Here is a 23,805-nt window from a genome sequence, read left to right as displayed (position 1 = left end):
ATTTATGTTAGAGTGAAGCATTTTCATGGGAAACACACAACCATCTTTGTTGATCCAGTTGATTTTTTTGTTTCATCTTGCAGAAACAAAAAAGGCAAATGTCATACTTATAAATCTATAAAGCTCTTTTTTATTTCTAGCGAACATCATAATACAGATTCACAATTTTAAAAATATACAGTTTTATAGCTATAACATTTACAAAGAAGAACTTACAACAAAATTATGTTCTCAGTCAAAATGAAAAAGAGCTAAGTGGAGAAAGTGATCAATAAGAGATACCCGTATCTGAATTCAAAATACTCTTCTTTCCCTGCACTCGAACATACAACAGAATACAAATAAAGCATAGAGGGGTCAGTAATCACAAAGCAATGTGTTCCAACATGTTATTAGCACCATGACTCTCACTTTGCACATGCCGTTTTAAACACCAATGTATGCCGGAGGCTGGGCCAGGAATGACCATCTACTGTGTGCCACTAAGACTTACGTGTGGGTTTGGATCGCCCGTTTTGCAAACTTCATTAGTGTTTTTTTTTTCCTTTCCAAGAAAAAGAAAGTAAAAACAAACTGGAGAATAACGCTTAGTCAGTGAGCACATGAAGTGACTCCCCCTCTCAAAGAAGGCAAAAGGAATGCAGTCATTCACTCTGCCTGCCAAAGACCATCAACCTGCGACTTGGGCTCAGAAGCGAAAAACGAATTACAAAAGTGACAATCAAAGAAGTTGCATTAAATTGACGTATCGCTTTAGCATATTTATGTAACATCTGTAATATATATTTATATATATTTATATTTTCTTTTCCACAGAATTGACTTTCATGATACAGATAAAAAATTTAAATCCTGCAGTAAACACTTTCAATAGGCGTGAGACAACGATTACAAAAACAGAACGTAAACACATTGAGAATGCGCTTTTGATTGTCTCCATTAAAGTCATATTGTCTTTGTGCATTAGACATTGTATTATTTTTTAAAAACATCATCCTCTCTTAACACTAACACAACCAGACACATGCGTGCACAGAGAGAGAAAGCATCCGTTTTTTTTATTCCCTGGCATTTCCGAACAGCATAGGTGATGCTGAGCATGTCTCTGATAGTCTTCCGCTTGAAAGCTGACAGGCCGAGGTACTGCTGACCCTGAGCTCCATCCTCCTCTCCCCTCGGCGCTGTGCGGGTGTGAAGGAGAAAGTGCATGGCCTAAACCTCTACCCATGAGGAGCTGATGGGGGGAGGGCTACTGTTGCTTCCCGTGCTTGGAGCTTTGAGGTAAATCTGGGGGGGTCCTGTCGGCCCCTAGAAGCTCGGGTGCCGACCAGCGCCTCTTGCGCCTCTGTGTGAGCTCCCCCGGGGGAGGTGCATGTGCCGGAGGTGGAGGTGGAAGTGGAGCAGGGGCGAGGGGTGCCGTCTTCTGTGCCCTCTGCGTACTGCTCTCATACCCCGCTCTGTTGTGTGACCGTCCTGTCTCCCCCTCTCGGGTGTGGTTGCGGGGTAGGGTGGCAGAGGGCAGGGCGGACGGTGCGGGCGTGAGTGCCAGGCACACGTCTCCCACGCTGAGCTGCCGGCACCGGAGCCCATACAGCTGGGCAGTTCTCTGTGGGCAGCACGAAGACCAGCCTCGGTCGCGGACAAAGAACGGGTATTCCACTAAGACTTTCAGTAACTCCTGAGGAGACAAAAACACACAGTGCAGTCACAGCGTGAGTATACTGCCTCTGCCCACAAGGGGGCCCTACACGCAGCTGAATGAAGCACACAGGTTCATGTTCACAAATTCAACATATAGAATGTCCTGAAAAACATATTAACCCCCTTCCTGATTTCCTCTATTTGTCAGATCTTTAGATTAAATCTAATATTAGACAAAGGGAAACTTGAGTAAACACAAAACACAATTTTAAATTATTATTTCATTTATTTAATAAAAACAGTTCTCAAACACCCATATCACCCATGTGAAACAGTAATTGCTCCCTTAGTTAATCAACAAATTAACCAAAGATGAGTATATGATAATTATATCCAGCTGAATGAACACAGCCAGTCTTGAATGAATCTAAACCTCACTGATATTGAACCTTACCATCAGAGTAAGGTTTCTACAAGCACACTATGCCATGATCAAAGGCAATTCCAGAAGAGACGAGAAAGAACTTGTTGAAGCATATCAGTCCAGACAGTTACAAAGCCATTTTTAAGGCTCTAAATGGAGAACACTTGGTGAATCTTTGCTTGACAGGCCAGCCTGCAAACAATTATGTTAGTCACAGAACATCCCAGAAGAACATCCTAAGAGCAGCAGGCTTCTCTAGCCTCAGCTAAGATTAGTGTTTGTGACTCCACAATAAGAAAGAGACAGAGAAAAAATGGGATTCATGAGAGAGTAGCAAGGCAGAATTGCTAATCAAGGGAAACATCAACGCACATCTTGCATGAGCAAAAAAAGCACCTGGATGATCCCCAAGCCTTTTGGGATAATGTTTTATGGACAGATGGGTCAAAATGGAACTTATTGGACTGGTATAAAGCAAATGCAGCATTTCTCAGAAAAGAACATCATGTCAACAGTCAATCATGGTGGTGGTAGTATGATGGTATGGGGCTTTTCTACCTCAGGACATCAACGACAAGGAAAACTATCTACTTTAATTTCAATACATTTATGATTTTTATCAAATTTTTCTGAAAACCACAGGTGCCACAGGCTTTTTTGTAAATAAAATTGGCGATACTACTTTTCTTAATTTAGTTAATCTCAGTCTAAAGGAAATATATTGTGTGAGTATAAAAATGGAGTAATAATCTCTTTGTCACCAGCAGCATTTGAAATCCAAAGAACTGTCAATTCAGAAGACACAGATGGTAATTGACCATCACAACTCGGATAATGGGTACAAAAACAATGCATGAACGGTTAAACACACACTGTAAGGGCAATAATAAAAAGACATAAAAAGGCATATGGAATGGTTGCAAACTTGCCAGGAAGAGGACGCAAGTGCATATTATCCCCATGGAGGGTCAGAAAGTTGGTGAGGGAGTAACTCAAGGACTGCTGTTTATGAATTGCAGAGATTGGTTGTGTCTTGGAGTCACAAAGTCTAAAACAAAACCATATAGTGGCACCTCCATACCAGCAAACTCTTTAGAAGGGTGGTATGAAGACAGCCCTTACAGAGCACAATAAACAAAACCAAGCATCTTGAGTTGCCAAACCTCATTTGAATTATGACTTGAAGAGAGTGCTATGGTCAGATGAGACCAAACTTGAAAATGTTGGAACAATTGACATGTTCAGTGGCAAATAGAATGCATACAAGGAGAAGCACCTCATACCTACAGTCTATAATGGCAATGGGCCATTGATGTTTTGGAGATGGTTTGCTGCCAGTGGTCCAGGGGCACTACTTAAGATCAATGGTACAATTCATTCAACAAAGTACCAGAACATCTTGGCAGAAAATCTGGTTGCCTCTGCCAGGAAACTGGTCATAGGTAAATACTCCAGTAGGACAATGACTCCAAAGATACATCAAAATCCACACAGAGATGATTAAGTAAAACAACAACCATGTTCTGCAATGAACGTGTCAGTCTCCAGACTTAAATCCCATGAAAAACCTGTGGTCTGAGCTGAAGAGTGGGGAATGCCAAGGATATCAGTTATTCTGCATGGAATGGCCAAAAATCCCTCCAAATATGTTCTTTAACCTAACCTAACCAAATCACAAATTATAGGAACAGACTCATTTCCTGTTTTTGGGGAAACATTTTTTTTTTAATGAGAAAAATGTAAGACTTAAATTGAATAATTATTGAATCATTTATAAGGCTCACTGCTTTACACATGTTGAAAAATAAGATGTATTTTGATAACTACTATTTATATTTGCATGTAATTTGAGCCAATAATTCTGGAGTCCACTATACCAAGGGACACCAGGGCGATTCAGATTTTGCACAATTGGTTTATGATCCAGGAAGTATTACATTGCAAACTAAAGGGTAACTTAAAAATGAGTTTTATGTTTACTCAGGTTCCCTTTGTCTAATATTACATTTTGTCTGAAGATCTCAAACCATTCAGTGTCACAAATGTGCAATAATATAGCAAATCAGGAAGGGGGCAAATACTTTATCATGGCACTGTATCCAAAAGAAAGAATCAACATTGCAGAAGAAAGATATTAGAAAATCTAGGCTTTTATGCCCCAAATATGAATACATTAAAGATATAGAATGCAAACTGTGTATTTAAATGAGTCTAAAATCAGGAGCTAAATTACAGCCTTTGAATAACTTGGGCATGGAATGCCTCGCAGGAACATGGTTCTACTGTAGAGTGGCATGCCTACTGGGAACATGGTTCTACTGTAGAGAGGCATGCCTTCTGGGAACATGGTTCTACTGTAGAGTGGCATGCCTTCTGGGAACATGGCTCTACTGTAGAGTGACATCCCTTGTGAGGATATGGCTCTATTGCAGAGTGGCATGCCTTAATGGGACATGGCCCCACTGAAGAGTGGCATGCCTAACAGGAACTTGGCCCCACTGCATGCGGTGCACACTCACCTGAGTGTTGCAGTCCGTGAGCAGGACCTGCAGGTGAGAAAAGCCGGAGGCATTGGATGGAGAGATGAGCAGGATGGTGCAGGAGCTCAGGTGGAACTCTGGGCTGGTGTCGGCACATAATAGGAAGTCCTCCGTCTGCAGATCTTCCACCCGCTTCAGCCGCCCGCCACTCAGCTCGATCAGGGAGCCTCTGGCGAAGTGAGGTAGGAGGATGGAGGGCTGGGTGGCTGGAGGGGAGCTGGTGGAGGCCCCGCTGTGGTGGGCGGCTGCCATGGGCGTGCTGTGCGGGCGGTAGCCTCCGGGGGAGGTGCTGGAGTGACTCTGGGGTTTGGGGACAGGGCTTTGATCTGGGCTGTGACTGTTGTGACGGCTGATTGCCTCCACCAATGGGGACAGCTGTGAGTTTCTCAGGGGATGGGATGTGTCTGTCTGCAGCCCATAGAGAGGGAGAACAGGGGCCTGGTTGTGGGCACTGTACAGTGGATATGCTAGCGGTGGCTGCTGCAGGCCAGAGTACATAGGCCCCAGTGCATAATAGATATGAGCCTCCCCAGGAGAACCCGCCATGCTCAGGGCATCCAGTGGAACTTTGAAGGTCCGTGCGTCAGAGGTGCTGGGAGCTTTGAGTGCGGCCCGAGGACCCTTATCCTGCTGGGAGGAATGTGTGCTGGGGCCCTCCAGCCCGTGGCTGTCTTTTAATGCAGCCCCGCTCATCAACCGCTCATCCTGGTATCTCCTCTTCCCGTTAGTGTGAGAGGAAGTGCTCTGTTTTACCTTGGTGTCATACAGGTAGTCCTCCGCAGCCGATGGCAGCCGCCCAGGAGGCAGGTGCCGGCCGTCCATCCTGTCGAAGCCGTTGGGCCTCTTAGTCGGGTAGCTCCTCCTCGGGTCTGGGGGCTCCTTTGGGTACAGCGGCGGCTGGGGGAAGAGGTGGGTGTGGGGGAAGAGGGAGGGGCTGAAGTTGTGCTTTCCTGGATTGTAGTAGCTCCACATTTCCCGGGAGTCAGTGGGGAAGTGGCTCTTGTAGGGGCTGTGAGACGCCTCTCCGCGCTGCCACCGGGAGTGGTGGGGGGTGGCCTGGTCGGCAGGGTCCACACCCCTGGCACACTGGTCTCTCCATGCAGGTGAACTTGGACTGCACCTTTCCCCCATCTGGCTGGAGAAGGGGCCTGGTGTTGGCGGTGGATAAGACAGGGGCCAGGGCAGGGCAAACTTGTGGGTCGGGAGAGGCGGTGGCAGGGGCGGTGGAGGGAGGAGGTCCCTGCCGTAGCGTGGAATGGGGGGTGGCCCATCGCCCAGCTCCTTGCCCTCCGGCTGCCTTCCCCCGGGCCGGGTCCTGAGGGGGGCGGGCGGCTTGAAGTCATCGGCGGGGGGCCGCTCAGACGAGCCCTGCCTGGACTCCCTCTTCTTGGGAGGGAGACATTCTTTGGCGCGGTCCGGAGCAGAACTCATCTGCGTGTCCCGGCAGACGCCTGCGCTCCCCCGGGTGTGGTCGCACTAGGTCACATGGGCCTTTTGGGTGAAAGAAGGGTCTGGCGAAGGGCTTGTTCTTTGGCACAGCATCACTGGCGCATCAGTGGGCGTCTCCCTCTAAACAGCCTCTCACCTAGAAAGAGAGACAGTGTCACAGCAAGTATCACACAACCTGCTGTGCTTCACCTTATAGCCATGCTTTTTTCTTAGCTCATATCCACACAAATGATTCAATATTCAGATATTCTGTGTGCCTTTGGCAGTACTCTTACATCGTAATTCCTATCCATCAATGCTGCCTCGAGAACACGCAATGAAAACATGCTGGAGGAATGCATCAGGCACCAAGAAATAAGGTATGCAAACGAAGGCTTGTTTGTAAAAAAAAAAATCTGAAAAGAATGAAACACTATTGGCTTGACAACCTTTAACACTGCTGCCCTGTCTTATGTAAGAGGAGAAAAACAGCTGCAGTCTGCAATAAACAAGCTGTTACAGGTGTCTCCTCGCCACCAACATCCCTTCTTCCTCATCCTCCTCCTCTTCCTCCCTAGCAAATCCAGTGCCGCTGATGGACAGAGACCTTCCCACCTACCACGAGCAGATCGCTTTGGGAAAGATGTCCCGGTTTCCCTGTGAAGGAGTCCCTCTGATATCCTCTGTGTGCTCCAAATTAAATGCTTTGATGTGACTGTGATGCTTGAGGCACATCTGGGCTTTTCTCCGTCTGAGACTGCCGTCTGTGCTAACTGAACCCTGCCAACTTTTCCTGTCTCACTAAGTAATAGTTACTATGGAAACGAAGTACATATATATGTACAGCAAGAGAGGTTAGGTCGGGATACGCAGAGGAAGGCAGCCGAAGCATTATAGTCGACACAAAGAAGAAAATAAAGCTTGGTCTACCGCATAATCATCAGGACAATTCATAATTTCATCAGTGGTGGTTAATGTCTTTTAGACAGAACAGAGTGATTATATCTTTGTTACCCTAATTCTCCCGCTCTGAGACCCTGCCCATTGAGCTATCTGTATGTATCTCTGGATTCATAGCACTGCACAGCATATGCTTTTCATGGTAAAATGCTTTCCATGACTGTATGGAACGAAGCCATGCCATTTTTTGTGTATACAATGAACATACAGATTATATTCATTTGACAGAATTGTACAGAAAGTATAAAAGCACAACCACAGGTGAAAGCAGCTGATTGTTTTAATGCTTAGCGAACCATATTTAGCATCCTTTTATGGATGTTAAAACCTTCCCTGGTGGGGGGTGGAAGTCCTCTCCAAAAATACCAAAACTTTTATTCCATTAAATAACCCATAACTATAACTCTACTTTGTATTGGCTTCCAGTCTGGTCATTTTTCATGGCTTAACACATCCTCAAAATATGCTTGAGAATATCCTCAATATACTGAAAGTCTGGATACGTTTTATATTCGTAATGACCTTTCCATTCCAATTTAATAATTGCACATACTGTGCTGATGTGTGTGGGTGTGTGTGCACGCAGTTGTCCTTATAACTTGATTCATAACCTTTGCATAACCCAAGAAAGTTATTTTATCCTGTATTATAGTAACAAAGTCGATATGTCTTAGTTGTCAGCATTTTTAAAAATAAACAAAGGCTCAGTCCAAAATGAAGAATGCAAGGTTATTCTATATACAGGAAAAGAGCAGAGCAGAATGCGCTAGGTTTAACATTTCACATAACGCCAATGTCTCAAAGCACGGACGGAGTCTCATTCCTTTTTGAAAGCTGGCCATTCTGATATACAGTAGCCTACCCTTTTTTATAATACTCAAGTGTTTTATAATACAGTAGGCATGCACAGGAGCCTCATCAGACTGTAAAGCCTTGGAAGTACAGAGGTGATTTATCCATGCCTGTAATTTAAGTAATGCACAGTAAACCAGAGTCCATTTCAAGGCCTCTATAATTATAACACACAGGAATAGCAACGGTACCTTTCAGCCGACACTTTTAAAAGAGGGAAAATGACATTATAACAAGCTGTGGCACAAAGTTGTCAGTCACAGCAAGCACAAGGAGGTCATGTAACCTGTCAAATTATTCACAAATCAGCAAGGACAGGGCTGTGATCTGCATATGTATGTTCTGTGAATGTCTTTTCCGAGGGTAGCTTACGGCACCACTAGGTTTACATATGGCATGTTCTGTAACTCATTTAAATACGTAGATATTTTGGAGAGCCGCTGAAAGTAGGGGACATGGTTCTGGCTCAAGGGTGTGTTAGCCGGCTGCCCTGAATACAGATCTTTAGTCCAAACCTCTAGTACTGTGCACTGCTGCCCTACATTAGCAGTGCTCTTGTATGACCACTGACCTTCCCAAGAGCAATGTGCTTGTGTTAATAAATACATTGCTGACACTTACTTGTTAGTTGTACTCTCATATGTAAAATGTCATTGTGATAAGTTTTATAAAAAAAAGTGTTTAGAAATGTTTAAAGAAGACTTCAATAAATGCAAATAAAATTATAAATAAATAAAACCCACAAACAGACATCCACCCAGTGACACTGCATAACATTCACACGTACAAATCATTTACATTACATTCCAATACAAATTATAATAATAATAACTGCAGCAATATCAGGAAAGTATAACTCAATGAATCCGTTTTTATTCTTAAATGGCCTGGCTTTAAGAAGTTACAAATGAGCTCGGAATCCGATTGGATGATTTCACTCTTTCTAGTCAGCATCTGCTCCTATCTCACTTGACCAAGAACACGCCTGACTTGCTCAGGTCAACATGATGCTGGTCTGCAGAATGAACTGTGTATGTAACCTGACAGAAAACGGCACATCATACTGAATTTAGACATCAGACAAATATTTGGATAAACTTTGGACCGAGACTATAGAGCACGTTGAAATGCCCCAGTAAAGCTCATTCAGGAAAAGCAATCAATGTGCCAACAATTTACTGGCCTGTGTTTTATTAAGAAACGCCCCACCTCACAAAAAAAAAATCATTCTCTACAGACAGTAATTCCAAAAAAACATCATAACACTTTTTTAATTGCATCTCACATTCACATGCTAAATACATATATAAAATCATTAAAGAGGAAATGACAGCTTCCTGTTTAATCCATTACATAGGCATGTGGTAACTAACCTTGGTGCAGAATCTCCAAATATTCATCTGAAGACAGCTATTTATGCTAGAATCCCAAAAGCTGACAGCACAATGCATAGAATGAGAGAATCAACAGAACACTGCCAAACAATAAATTTTTCTGAGTGGAAAATGCCATTGGCTTCTAGTGCTATTCAAGAGCAGCTGACAAGTCAGAGCCTTGCACCTGCAAACCCTGAGTTTGTGTTTGTGTGTGTGTGTGTGTGTGTGTTGGTGCTTGTCTGATACTGCTGCACATGGGTCTGAGGAAATGAGTAATATGTAGCAGTGAGGAACGTCAGCTCCGCAACGCCATATAACCGCCACCCACTCGACATTAATCACTGATAAAGGCATGGATGCACACACACACATACTCTCACACACACACACATGGATGCACACAAACGCATGCACACAAACGCACACACAAACATACTCACACAAGCACGCACACCACACACACACGCCGTGCGTGTGCTTGAACAAACGCGCGGGTTGATATGAAATGAGACCGTTTCGCAGGTTGTCTTTTTTTTTTCTTTCGCCAAGCTGCATCTGCATGTGAATAGAGCTGAGGAGGCAGTGAAGGACAGGAAGAGAGGCGGAGCTCAGCCCACGCTGTCTCAGGGCCCAGGCTCCTGCTGACTCAAACACAAACTGCACCACGCATCACGCACGCACCCTGTCTGGGTACCTAATACACGCCACAGCACGGCGAGGACCTGTGCGAGGGTGTGGTGAGGTGGGGGGGGGGGGGGGGGGGAACTGCTGTTACGCTGGGAGGGGCCCCGCTCCATTGTGGGAGTGCAGGGATCCTGGGCAGAGCCAGATCAGGCACGCGGACCGAGCACAAAAGAGTGATGATGAAATAGATCAGCTGCTAGCCTTTTCACCACCTTTACACCCACCACTCTCCTCACTGCTGCTTCTCTGCCTTGTTATTCATTTAGAAAACTGCTCACAATGTTATGCTGCTTTTCTCTGTCACACAGGCTTCTGTTTGCCTCAGATTCCTTCCCCCTCAAACCGCCCAGCACCTGACATTCACGCCAAGTCGGCATGCCGCTGCGGCATCGGTGTGACAACGGAAACCTCGCAGCAACGTTCTGAGACCATTCTATCAACGCCGACTGGGTAATGTGAAAACGTGCAATCTGCAGACATGACACTGTACATGCACTTTACAACAGAAGCTACCAGGGTCAGCCAGTTTAGAAATAGGTTACAGAGAAGTGTAGGAAAATTGAAAACAATCGTGATATTATTGAGCGGCGAGCATGAAAACCATGGGTGGGTAATTTTGGCTATGGACGTCCCCTACAATTACAGTAGCATCTTTGAGCAAAAGACGTAACCTGGATTGCTTCAATATACAATGTGCTGTCAGTTTTCCAATTCCTTTAGCATCGACAAGGAATTGCTTTAAAATATTGTGAGATGTGTGAAATATGCACCGCATAATTACTCCGGGAAAAAAAAGGCAAGGAAGTAAAAAAGTAAATGAGCAACATGAGAGAAGTGCCAGAAGCTGTGTATATGTAAAATAAGCAGTCTTCAAAAGTATATCAGCTGTGGCATAGTGTTGGGTAATGTTCAGGTTTCAGCACTGTATGAGCAGTGGTCACTGGATAGAGCTGATAGGATGCACAGGCTCTGGCCTGATTAGCTGAAACTGTACGGAGGAAACTCCCACATCCCTGGCACACACACACAAGCTGGAGCTCACACTCCTTTCAGCGAGCCTGCTCACATTCACCTCCCTATGAAACAGCTAAGAAATTTTTCAGACATGTAACAGACAAGTAACAAAGTAATGTTACACACATGTTACGAAGACATGGGACCCGCAGGGTCGCTGGTTCGATCCCCGGTGTAGCCACAATAAGATTTGCACAGCCGTTGGGCCCTGGAGCAAGGCCCTTAACCCTGCATTGCTCCAGGGAAGGATTGTCTATTTACTCTAATCAAAGTTACACGTCTGTAACAAAACAAAGTAATGTTACAGACATGTCACTAAGTAATGTTGCAGACGTGTAACTAAGTGTTCACATCCCACATAACATTTTGGCAAGACAATGCTTAACAAAAATACAATAAAATGTAAGCTTATATACTTACATATGCCATGACTTAATGCTCAGTTCTGATTGTCTGACAGTTGTACTATGTATTCATTTACATTATAAGCAAAGCAGAACACATAATCAAAATGAATCAAAGTTCTATGGGATTCAGGACAGTAGTACCCTGCAAATCGAGCCTTTGGGAAATCACAAATACGAAGGTGCCTGATAGTTGTCACACAATTGTACATGCTGTGGGTGTTCAATCTTTATAGTCTCTCCTACATTTCCAGATGCTGATGGTGGAAGCTGCAGTGAGGTGAAAACACTTGAATTGTACTGATAATTTGCTCTCTCTGGAAGCCGCAGTATGCAGAACAATTGACTGAATGCACGTGCTGTGGGGGAGATGGGTCAAACCGAACAGACGGTGGGTGTGAAGCATGTTTCCCATGCCTTGCAAAATTATGAATATCAATTTGAGCATCTGAGAGAGAGAGGGGGGGGGGGGAGAGAGGAAATCATCATAATGAATGATGAATGTAGGAGGTAGGCTGCAGTCAGAATAAAGTAATAATGATGTGTTCACTTGAGAAAGGTTAACAGTTTAATTACCTTGTAAAATCATCTGAAAGCAATGGCCTTTACTCTGGAACACTAGGTATGACAAGGAGTCAGATTTTTCCACAGGAAGACATTTGAATCAGTCAAAGATCATGTTTGTGTCTCAGAAATATGTCTATGAAAAATGTTACATAGGGCAATGCCATGGCAACATGATCTCTCTTACAGAGAAAATTACTATGACCGCTAAATGAAAAATCACAGACTTAATATTTTACCTGTAACCTGACTGTACAACAATGAACAGTGCACATCATCATTATAAGAAAACATAATTATAACTATTTTTAGTCTTGTCTCACATTCATACAGAAATGTTCATACAGAAATTTTCAACTTTAAAGTAATTGCCGGAATTGATCATTCCAATGATTTTGGGATAATTTTACCTTGTTAATATTCGATTTTGACATATTTCAGCCTTGTTACAATCTTACTAAATTTAGTTTGAAATCTAATAGACTGTAAATGGCCTGTTAATTTCTCAGGAAATAATATTTGTGGTTTAGATCTTTAAATGTGCGACATTGAAATTCATGTTTAAATTAAATCATAATTATGAATCAGACATAATAATAATTTTCCAGTTATACTGATAAAAATAGATAAGAAAACATTCTATGAAGTTCATCAAAAGAGTTGACCCTGTTTAATTAGGTTTTTAATGCATTGTTAAATGCCAGAGAATTCTGTTCGATTCTGAATAAATGATGTTCATAATTTGTTTTATACATGAATTGCATTAGAAATGCTATGTATATTATCCATGCCAAAACTGTGAAAAGATACCCAACATAACAACATTACATTTTTGTTTAATCATTTAACCGATTAAATAAAGCAAGAACATGCATCAGTCATTATCTTTTTTATAAGTTTGATATATAATATATGCAGTACTGTGCAAAAGTCTTAGGCACCTGTATAACATTCTGTACAGATAAGATTCTTTCAAAAATAATTAAATGTAAGGTCCTAAATAAACATACTATACATTTTACATTACATTTGAGTAATTTGGCAGAATAGTTAAAAACTGAATCAAATCAATATTTTTTGTGACCACCCTTCGGCATTAAAACAGCATCACTTCTCTGAGATAGCCAACGCTGTCCTGCAGTTCTATAAGACAATCAGCATGGAGGTTGTTCCAAGCATGTTGGAGAACATGCCATAGTTCTTCTGCAGACTTTGGTTGGCTCCTTGCTTCTGATCTCAGACAGCCTTGATCAAGTTTTTATGTAAAAGATAGTAAATTGCTTACAGTATTATGTTACGTTTTTTTAATTAAATACAAAAATAAAATTCTCTGTAAAATTAAATATTTAGAAAAATGAATATTTGGAAATCTCAAATGTGTTCTTTTATACTAACACACACAAAAAAAGAAACATGTATATATTAAAGTCTAGGGTGCCTAAGACTTCTGCACAGTGCTGTACATTCTGCGCATTTACAGGGGATAAATTAATAAAAATGTATTTGTCATAATACATATATTATATAATATAACATAGTTTGTCTGAAAAAAAATAGAAATCACACAATACCATAAAATAAAAAATTTAAAGTCTCTATACGTTTTAAGATTAGCAATTATTAATACAATTATTTAGGTATGCACTGTCTATTGCTTACATTTTAAAGTTTGCATGTATATTGGAAATTAATTAGTACAGTACATGAACACACACTCACTCATATATATGGGACAAAACATACACAATGTATACCTGTATATACACTTTGTGTATATTTTAGTACATTTCTGTATTTGCTAATATATTACTTATATGTGCTGTATATTTGTGAATATATAAGCACTGTACAATACCTTATTGGTCTGAATAAGTCTGAATTCATAAGTAATGTTTTCCGATATTAGGAAATGCATAAAATGTGCTCATATTGAGGAAAGTCCCATAATGTTATGTTACTGATAATGAATATTAGCTGTAAAGATGCTTATTATCATCATGGTGATGAACTGTCAACCTGTGTGGGTCTAGTTGTCCCCTGAAATACCCCCCATGCCTCATGATGCACCCATATCAACCTACCCATGAGGGATACAGCAAGTTCAGCAAATGTCCTGCACTGTTGGGTTACACAGAGGGGAGACTGAGAGAATTCGGCAATTAATTCAGAGATTATGCTACCGCAGTGAGACAGGACCTGAGAGATATTTGTTCAGATGGTGCATGGTTGCTTATATTTTATGGTTTAAATGATATGCAATGTTATTTTGCATTATTTATTAGGTCAGCAATCACTCTTGTCAGGCCAGCTGGTAACGGTTGCTTTTTACAAATAACCATTAACTTTTTACAGTTCTCTGACTACAGCACCTCGCTACCACCCCCATTGAATTAGAGCAGCAGTGCGCTGAAAGAACACACCACTTAGTATGGAGAGGTTACTGCTGTATCTTCTATTTAAAATGTGTAGGCAAAAATGTGTCTACCAAATCCATTAATAACATCTGACCTTTAGAGCTACAGACATTATTTAACATAACTTTTTCACATATATGTAATGCAAACAAATTTTATTCACTCACTGCTATGCCCATTCAAACATGACATGGTTCAGCAGAGTTAATTTATAATTCATTGTATACATTCAATTCTGTTAAATTGAGTGGAGTTCATTCCCTTTCAGTTCATTATTTAGTTATATAGTCTTAATTAGCCAGCAGGATTTATTTTTTTAAATGCATTTAACATGGATGCATGCTCAGTAAGGAGGCCTGGCTCTCAGGGCTGAAAGCAGTGACAGAGTTCTGTTTGTGGTTAACACGACAGGGAGACTCAAGGTTCAATGGGTGATCTTTTCAGTGAGCCAATTGAAAAGTAGTCATGGCAGTGACCCAGAGGAAGGTCTGGAGTGTTCTCAGGGTGAGAATAAGCTTATGGCATAGAGCTGCGATTAAGCAGTCGTGGGATTGGGGGGGTTATTTAACCTAAGTGAATTGGGCTGGAAGGTAAAACAGACAAGGAGACTTCATTGTGTGACATGAATAGACATTTCTACACTTCTCTAAACCGTGTCTGAGGTGTTATGATGTGAATACATTTGAAAGGAGTGTATAAACTGCACAGATAGACTAGAGGCACTGTGAAAAGCCTGAGAGACATAAGTAGCACTTAGCTGGACCAGAAGGACCATGGTGGTATTTTCGATAGAGGTCAGTTTGCACAGGAGGACTGACTCAGTAAGTCTCTGCAGACATGTGGCCACTACTCAGCAAGGGTCAGTGATGTGTCACTGTAAATCTTCCCTCGGGCATTGCACAGTGCAATGCAAGACAACACAATGTAGTGCAATATGATGCCATGCAAGGCCGTCTACTCTGTGGTAACATAAGCCAATGTCATTTACAAAGAATTACGCTGACTTCATAAAAGGAGTGCCTTGTAATCATCCATCCTGTATCCTGTATTGAGCTGCAAGTGTACCAGTTATAAAGTGGAATCCAAGACTTTAAACAAGGTGCGTGTGTGTGTGTGTGTGTGTGTGTGTGTGTGTGTGTGTGTGCGTGTGTGTATGCTGCTCATCAGATTACTGAGGCTTGTCTGACAGTACTGAATGGACTCTAGCAATGGCTTTAAAGGACAAGGAGTTTTGCTGGGGTCAGAGCAGTTTTTTACCAATTGGAATGACAACAACAAAGCAAGCAACAGTTATTATCTGTCCACACCTTTCAACCATGAAAAAAACCCCCACTGAAAACCACCACTGAAAAAATGAATGAAAGGAGAGGAGGACGGGTTGCAATGAGGCATTGCAGTCATAATCCCCTAAACTCCCTGTCAGTGGTTGTCAGTGGTGGCTAAAGCAGGCTTAGTATAGTTACCAGCGATCGCAGAAAATCCCCCATGCTGTGAGGCCTAGAGTTAGGCCTTCAGGTATAAATAGGGCAGCAATGCCTCCTTAAGCTGGATTTCAGGCAGTATCAGTTAAAAATATGACCGGACTAATTACATACAGGTCAGACCATCTGCATCATAACTACTATCACTTCCTTCTGTGAGCCAGAGGCAGTAGAATACAGTTTAACAAGCCTTACTGAGTAAGAGGATTTTCTGTGTGGAGAACAGTAGACCTTTTTCAGTGAATGAGGAGACATTATTTCCTGATCTGTATGCTGCTGTTTCATACAATCTCCTTTCCTTTCATTAGCCTGGGGTGAAGCAAATAGAGCCCTTTTCATAAGGCAATGTTTATTCTGCCTATTTGGTTGCTTGTCTTAAACGTGTCTCGCTTTAGATACATAGATATTCCTTTATTGATCCCCAGGGAGAGAATTCATGTGACTCAGCAGCATAGCATAAAATGGGGGTCACATGGACACCACTGGGGACATGGCTTTAGTCACTGAAAAATGTCATTTGAGGTTTGCTTATTGCAGTGGGGAACACATTTCCCTTCCTTTTGAATAGAATAGAATTTTTACATTTCTTTTCCTGAGTAAACCAGTTGGGAATCAGGTTTGCATTGAGGGTCATTATAATAGAAAAGAGTAACATTCTAGCTTTCCCCTGACAGTTTCTGTTCATACCGATTTCTAAGTGGTGTACAAAACACAAGAAAAATCTATAATATAAGACCTTGTGAACATCATAAGTAGACTGCATTTTTGATGCAATTTCACACAATATTTCACTGTTTCACTGGGTGAAGGTGAGGTTCCTCAGCCAGACAAAATACTTTTAATGATCAAAACATTATTATACGAATGTTATATTGCATGAAGTAACTTACGCATCCTATGAGATAAATGGCCTGATTACCTCACTGATTGGTCTGTTCTGACTGTTCTTTTTTTGAACATTTGCATTAGTGTAACACACAAAGGGCTAATACTTGTGGTTGGATATTGGCAGCATGCTGTGTTTTCTCTAGGATGTGAAGTACCTCTGCCAGTGTGCAAGTGTTCAGCCTTCACCTCCCGTAGATGCTGAGTAGGAGAGTAGTGATCTCATGCTCTGTGCCTGCTCTAATTGCTACACAGGGGCTGGGCAACTCACACGGCTTCTCTGTTACTTAATAGCTACACAGAAATGTCAGGAGGTTTCCTGGGTAGGCTGCCTCTAAATTGGTGAGTGACACTGACTGCAGGGTGAGAACTGTGCAAAGCTATCAGGACGTGTTAAACCCGTGCGAGTGCCAGAAGAACCCGTGCACGTATTGGAGTGCAGTAAGCAGAGACATTTTCTATGCCTGAGCTTAGTTTTTTCCAAATAAATGATCTGGCTTCATATGCTTCAATGGAACACATAAATGTATCGATTTTGGCATTTGAAATGACATGCAGCACGGCTGCCCAGGGGCTTTCTCATTCTCACTCCCTGCCTGTGAGACTCTTGAGCATGCGGTTTCCAGCATACTTTCACATAGTATGTACTACTCAGTGCAGAGGAGCACTGTGGTTCAGTGGTTGGAGAACTGGTCTTGTAACCAGAAGTTTGCAAGTTCAAATACATGAAAATACAAGCTGTGTCAATCGCTCTCATTAACGGCGTCTGCAAAGTCAATTCAAAAAATGCTGAGGTGTGGCAAGAGACGATTTACTGCAGTCCGGAAGTGATGTAAATTCCACACTTGTAATACACGACAGCTCCTTGCAACATGAGACAGAGCCACAACGCATATCCCTTTGCACATAACACTACAAACTGCTGGGAGGAAGACACACACTCAAAATAGCTCAAAGTTGTGATGATACCATACAAGTTAAATCACAACTTCTCTGGCAAACGTGTCAGAGCATGAGACAAAATGGGTGGAAGGAGGAGTGGTGGAGACAGTATGCCATGGTGGCTGTGCTTCAGCTGGTGCACGTGTCAGGGGAGGCCACACCACGCCCCTGCAGGCAAGCATCTTTGAGATGGCGGCCAAAATGCCAGCAGTAGGAAGCGGAATGAGTGCGCTCTGACTCAAGACAAGAGGCAATTCTGACTTGAGAAACCATTCTTGATTGTGAATACCCTTTTAATATAATATCACAGCTGGGGCTGTCATGAACAACAGGATTTCACTTGGTGGGAGCAATAGTAACCACAACCTATAATCGTTTGATGTTCATCCTGATCATATTTCAATTACTTTACCGATTTAAGCAACCCGTTTCCTTTTTACTTGGTGCTAGCTCATGTGACCTAGATCTGCCTTTATGCAACTTATTTGAAATCCTTTTCATCACAATCAAGCTCAGGTCTCATTGTTTGAATGGAAGCTACTGTATCTAATTTCAACCAAATCCATTGGCAGAGCTGAATTCATTTATTTTGAAGTGCATAACTAGAAAAAAAAAATGAATCAAGTGCCAAAAGCCTGTTAATCATGAAGTAAACTCAGGGCCCCACTGGAAGTAATCCACACTGAAAACATACTGTTTTTGAATCTGAGACAAAAGCAACACTTCTGTAAAATAAAATGAGAATCATTTTCTAAAAATGACATATCGCGTCTACTTACTTTGGATGATTTTCATACCGAAAATGACCAGATCTGTTGGCGCAAAGTTTTGAGGAGAGACCGTGGCAGTTTTGGCATGAGGTTATATTGATATGATGTCCTTCAGCCGCATTGAGGCTGTAGCCTGCCTTCCCAAAGAGCTGACTCTGGGATTGACTGAGTAGGGGAAGCCCATGGAAAGCAGTTAAGGACGATGTTGGGGATGTGCTAGCCAATCTGCATTCAACAGGAAAGGAGGGAAAAACATTCCAGGAAAGCACTGCTGACTCATGGGTGACCTACGGGCTTCTCGTCGTCACAGGGCGATCTACTGACTGCCGCCCTCAGGCTGCCATTATGGCCCATACACTGCTGCCCTACCTGCTCACTGCATGATTAAACAAATACCTGCTCTCTACTGCTGCATGGTGAACCACTTCATTTCTTTAATTTAGGATTAAAATTATGTGTTGAAAGCAGCACCGCATTGGATTGTTTTACAGTCTACGTATGATATAGCCTCTCTCTCTCTGTCTCTCTGTGCCCCCCCTCTCAGCTACCCATCCCTCCCAGTGGACCCCCATCTTTAACACACTGCCCAAACTATCGCCCCTCTCAGCTACCTGTCCCTCCCAGTGGACCCCCATCTTTAACACACTGCCCAACCTGTCGCCTCTCTCAGCTACCTGTCCCTCCCAGTGGACCCCCATCTTTGACACATTGCCCAAACTGTCGCCTCTCTCAGCTACCCGTCCCTCCCAGTGGACCCCCATCTTTAACACACTGCCCAACCTGTCGCCTCTCTCAGCTACCTGTCCCTCCCAGTGGACCCCCATCTTTGACACATTGCCCAACCTGTCGCCTCTCTCAGCTACCTGTCCCTCCCAGTGGACCCCCGTCTTTGACACATTGCCCAAACTGTCGCCTCTCTCAGCTACCTGTCCCTCCCAGTGGACCCCCATCTTTTTTTTAAAGATATTTTTTAGGCCTTTTTCAGCTTTATTGGACAGTATATAGTATAGAGAGACAGGAAGAATGGGAGCGAGAGAGAGGGGAAGACATGCGACAAATGTCGGACGGTCGGATTCGAACCGCCGACGTTACAGCTCGCAATGAGCATGCGGTCAGTGCTCTACAGGCTGCACCACCGAGACACCCATGGACCCCCATCTTTAACACACTGCCCAACCTGTCGCCTCTCTCGGCTACCTGTCCCTCCCAGTGGACCCCCATCTTTGACACATTGCCCAAACTGTTGCCCCTCTCAGCTACCCGTCCCTCCCAGTGGACCCCCATCTTTAACACACAGCCCAACCATTCGCCTCTCTCAGTTACCCGTCCCTCCCAGTGGACCCCCATCTGTATCACACTGCCCAACTTGTCGCCCACCCCTCCGTGTCCTCCAGTCTCCCCATTCACCACACTCTGCACTGGAGGTGAGGGCCGGGCATGATAGCCTCAAATACAGCCTGTTTGCATGATCTTTGCGTCCCGGAGTTCTGGGCGTGCTCACTGAGAGCAGTAACAATGCAGGGAGAGGGCAGAGGCGCGGGCGGAGTGTGTGAGGAAGAGCTGCAATAATTACAGGCAGTGCATTATGCAAGCACAGCTATTGCATAAGACACACTAATACACGCACACACATACACACATATGCTTAAAAGAATGCGTCATCTAATACATGTGAGTGGTGCATACGTGTGTGTGTGTCTCTGTTTGAATCTGTGTGAACGTTAGAACCAGTTATCAGTTAAATCCAAGAATGCTGCTTCGTATCTGTACAACATCTGAAGTGGAGTGTGTGGCCTCTCTTTGCTGCTCCATCAGTTAATGAAGCAGCAGCCACAGATATGTGGGAGCAGTGCTTCATGACGCTCAGCAAACAATTAGGCTCTTGAAAAGGAAACCCATCTGTCTGCACTCTGAAGTGATTTAGCAGCCAGTGCCCGATGAAGCAGCGGGACTTACGTGAACAAGCAACACCCACTGACTCATTTACTCGCTTCGCAATATGCATGAGTGTGCGCCTGTAAAAATAGCTCTCTTAAAGTCACAGCAGCCACTGCCGACCGGAGGCAGCTCGCAGCACAAGAGGGCAAGCAGGAGGGTGAACCGATGACCCATGCTGTCAGCTCTTAAAGCATATGTTTTTTCTTTTTTCATTTTCAGCCTTTTTGGTTGCTAGAGAAAGGAGAGCTCTGTCCCTGCAGGTTGATGCATCTTCCTCTAATTCTCTTCTCAATGTCTGGTCTCACACTTTCCACATAGCCAAACTTACGTTTTTACAGCCTGACTGCCCAAACAGCGTAGCCCTGTGGTTTAACTGAAACAGTAGCCTTCCTCTGGCCCACTTCACCTTTTTCTCTGTCTGTAGTTGAAGCACAAATGATGTGTTTTTTCCAGAACTCCGGCTTGTCAACTGCTGACCCTCCTCTCATGTGTATGCTGCTGGTACTCACATGGACGGTGCAAATATGGAGGATGCCATGGACAAATATAATTCATTATTTATAGCGCTAGCCGTCCACTGTAACATGGTGCCGCTTATCATTCATTCTTATCAACAATGTGTGCACACACACTTTTGCACCTGGTATGAGAGGTATTAAGACACATGTAAATCACACCTGTGATTATAGTGAGATAACCTCACTACAGAGATTCAGCAAGATCCCTGAATACTAACAACACTAAATACAGCATCTAAGCTGAATGCACAAAGCAGAAACAATGGAAGCCAAGACTGATTCAGCACCGGAATACTGGTGATAATAACTACCTTGCACACCATCCATTTTATTGCTTATTGCAAGATCCTTAGCACCAATTATATGAATGTGCACTAAAGGTAATATGTATTGCAGACGGCATATCATTCTCATCATTTAAAGCTGAGGGGGAGGCATTGGTGAAAAAGTGGCCTTGGTGGATCAGAACCAATGCATGCATGCACAACACAGTATGTGCTACAATGCATCTATAGGCGCAAAAAGAGCAAAGAGTTATGTGGAAAACCAATGTCACTGCAATCCGTACAATAACCTGCAAAGGAATAGGTAGCATGGTGTTATTTCTGGAGCTACTGATGTGGAGAGGCAGTATGGCAACACTTCTCATTTATTATAGATAGTCATTATTATGCATGCATTAACATTTCCATTTCCATTATAGCAGAGTGGTTTCTCACAGTTGAGGCTGACAAAACTGCACTGAAATGTGTCGTGTCATGAAAAGTACGGCCATTTGACATCAGAGCATTCACAGGAGGAACTATATTAACACGGACAGAATTGCAAAAGCGAGTTTAGAAAACTTAGGGATGGTGCATAAACAAAGTAAGCTTTGAATAAGATCATATTGATGAGATAAACAGATCTGCTGAGAGAGCAGTGAGCTTTATCTATTTTTAGGGCTTTTAGCAATTAGGGAAGACTCTAAATACAATGATGGAAAGAACACTCCACTCAGAGGTGAAAACGAAAGGGAGAGATGGACACTGCTGATGAGACAGGCCTCCCACACTCTACCCCTCTAAGCAACCTGTTGTTGTTAGCCTGCAGGTATCTATGCCCCCGTGTCTACAGCCACTCATCTCTGGCCTGTACTCTCACTTCTCTGCTGGACACACACACACACACTCACACACACACACACACACACACACACACACACACACACACACACACACACACACACATGCACACACACAAAGTTGTAAAGGAACAGCTCTGGCCTCTTACCTCACTAACTATCTTCCTGTGGTGAGTGAAGAAGTATCTCTTCATTGGTACAGGCAACAGCAGTGCAAATAAGACCATCCAGCTTTGATACAGTTAGCTTCTGTGAGTCTCTTTCACTCCCCCTCTCTCTCCTTCTCTCCTCTCACCCTCCGTGACAGTTCTCTCTCTCGCTCCCTCTCTCACTTGCTCTCTCTCACTGTGTCTCTCTCTCTCTCTTTCTCGCTCTCCTTTCTCTAGCAGCTCTTCATATCTCTTACCCTCAGTGACTGCATTCTCTCTCACGCTCCAACTCTCTCACTCTCTATGAGTGCTCTCTCTCTCTCTCCCCCCTCTCCCTCTCCCCCCTCTCTCTCTCTCTCTCTCTCTCTCTCTCTCTCTCAGTGTATAATTAGACTCAGCTCTGCTGTGGTACTCTTCACGCTCATTGTGGGAGAATGGCTGCCTGCCTGTTCTGGCAATCGGCCCAGAAGCAGCTTTCATTAACCTTGTCGGTACTTGGAATGTGTACGGGAGTGGGCTCCCTCCTTTGGCCAGACACCTCTGCCTTTCAGTCTGCTAAACACTGAGCTACAGGAATGCTGCTAAGGTGTGCAGGAATGGTTCTGATGATTTCTGGATTTAAGTAATACAGTGACATGACCAGAGGCACATTATGCTCACAAATGGCATAATACGACTATAAATGAAACTGCATAGAACTGAAGTTAGTCTTGATTTTTTGTGTCCTGCCAGATATATGCAACAAAACTCATATTTGTAAATCGGCCTGGATTTAATCAATTTAATCCCAAATATTATTCCAGCTGAATAGTAATCTGTTTCTGTTGCTAGTGCGATCACAATATTAAATTTAAAATAATTTAGATGATGTCACTAAGTACTTTAATTTAATTGTAATTCAATTTAATCACATTTAATATTGATTGAATGTCTTCCAGCAAATAAGCTATTTTACTGTCAAGCAATAGGGACCACTGATTCTAATGTTAGCTGGAAAGCTTAGAATCAAACCTTGGTGTCTGAAGAATTTTATTGTTGTTTCTATTATCAACATGAGATAAATTAGTTGCAGCATATTGATATGTTGTGCAGTGTTGTGTATAATAACACACTTGTCCTTGCAAGTGAGACGTTCCATGTTTGGAGGGTCTCCATAGTAGTGTAACAAACATTTAACAAATGGACAAAAATATACTGAGAAAATGGCCCCTGTTCATTACCCGAATATCCTGTGACAGTATCAAGTGAAGCTCAATCCAGAGGTGCATTGTCATTATTGCTTTATTAGAAGTCTAGCTTCTGCAGATAATTTATTTGCAACATCTTATTGATAAAAGTAATGAATAACTGCCTCAGAACAGCTTCAGCAATCTCTAAGGTTCCAAAATGAATACGCTGATATATAATCCTACAAAAAACTGAGGCCTGCATACATTCAGGATAGAGCAAGGAAACATAAGAGCCACAGGCTATTACAACATTTGCATAATGTTGTGGAAATATTACAGCATTGCTTCAGGGTATTCTTCATTGCATGGTAAAATGATGGCCCGGCTATGTAGTCCCACAGTTTCCATACAGAAACACGCTCTTTACTCCCCCGACCACAGTCCCAACAGGAAGCAGTCGAAAAGAGACACGGGACAGGTGGGCGGTTTACTGACTCAGACTTTCTGCAGCACCAATGGGTCCCCGCCC

The 23,805-nt window shown here is 43.1% G+C and overlaps 1 protein-coding gene across 2 annotated transcripts; it reads right to left on the bottom strand.

Annotated features, from left to right (window-relative positions):
• Positions 1-107: 107 nt before the first annotated feature.
• On the bottom strand, positions 108-22,381 carry zmp:0000000926 (ataxin-1). 2 transcript variants are annotated; one of them, XM_061258486.1, is made up of 3 exons: positions 22,108-22,381; positions 4,585-6,190; positions 108-1,678 (listed from the first exon to the last, which is right to left on the bottom strand). In XM_061258486.1, the coding sequence occupies exons 2-3, from the start codon at positions 6,034-6,036 to the stop codon at positions 1,250-1,252; spliced, it is 1,881 nt and encodes a 626-aa protein (XP_061114470.1). In that variant the 5' UTR covers positions 6,037-6,190; positions 22,108-22,381; the 3' UTR covers positions 108-1,249. The 2 variants fall into 2 exon arrangements, with proteins under 2 accessions (XP_061114470.1, XP_061114471.1); XM_061258487.1 differs by lacking the exon at positions 22,108-22,381 and adding an exon at positions 9,219-9,322.
• Positions 22,382-23,805: the final 1,424 nt, after the last annotated feature.

This window comes from Conger conger, chromosome 10 (assembly GCF_963514075.1).
Source record: "Conger conger chromosome 10, fConCon1.1, whole genome shotgun sequence".
NCBI lineage: Eukaryota > Metazoa > Chordata > Actinopteri > Anguilliformes > Congridae > Conger > Conger conger.
The sequence above is the reverse complement of the archived record's forward strand: the minus strand, read 5'-3'. Positions and strand labels throughout refer to the sequence as shown.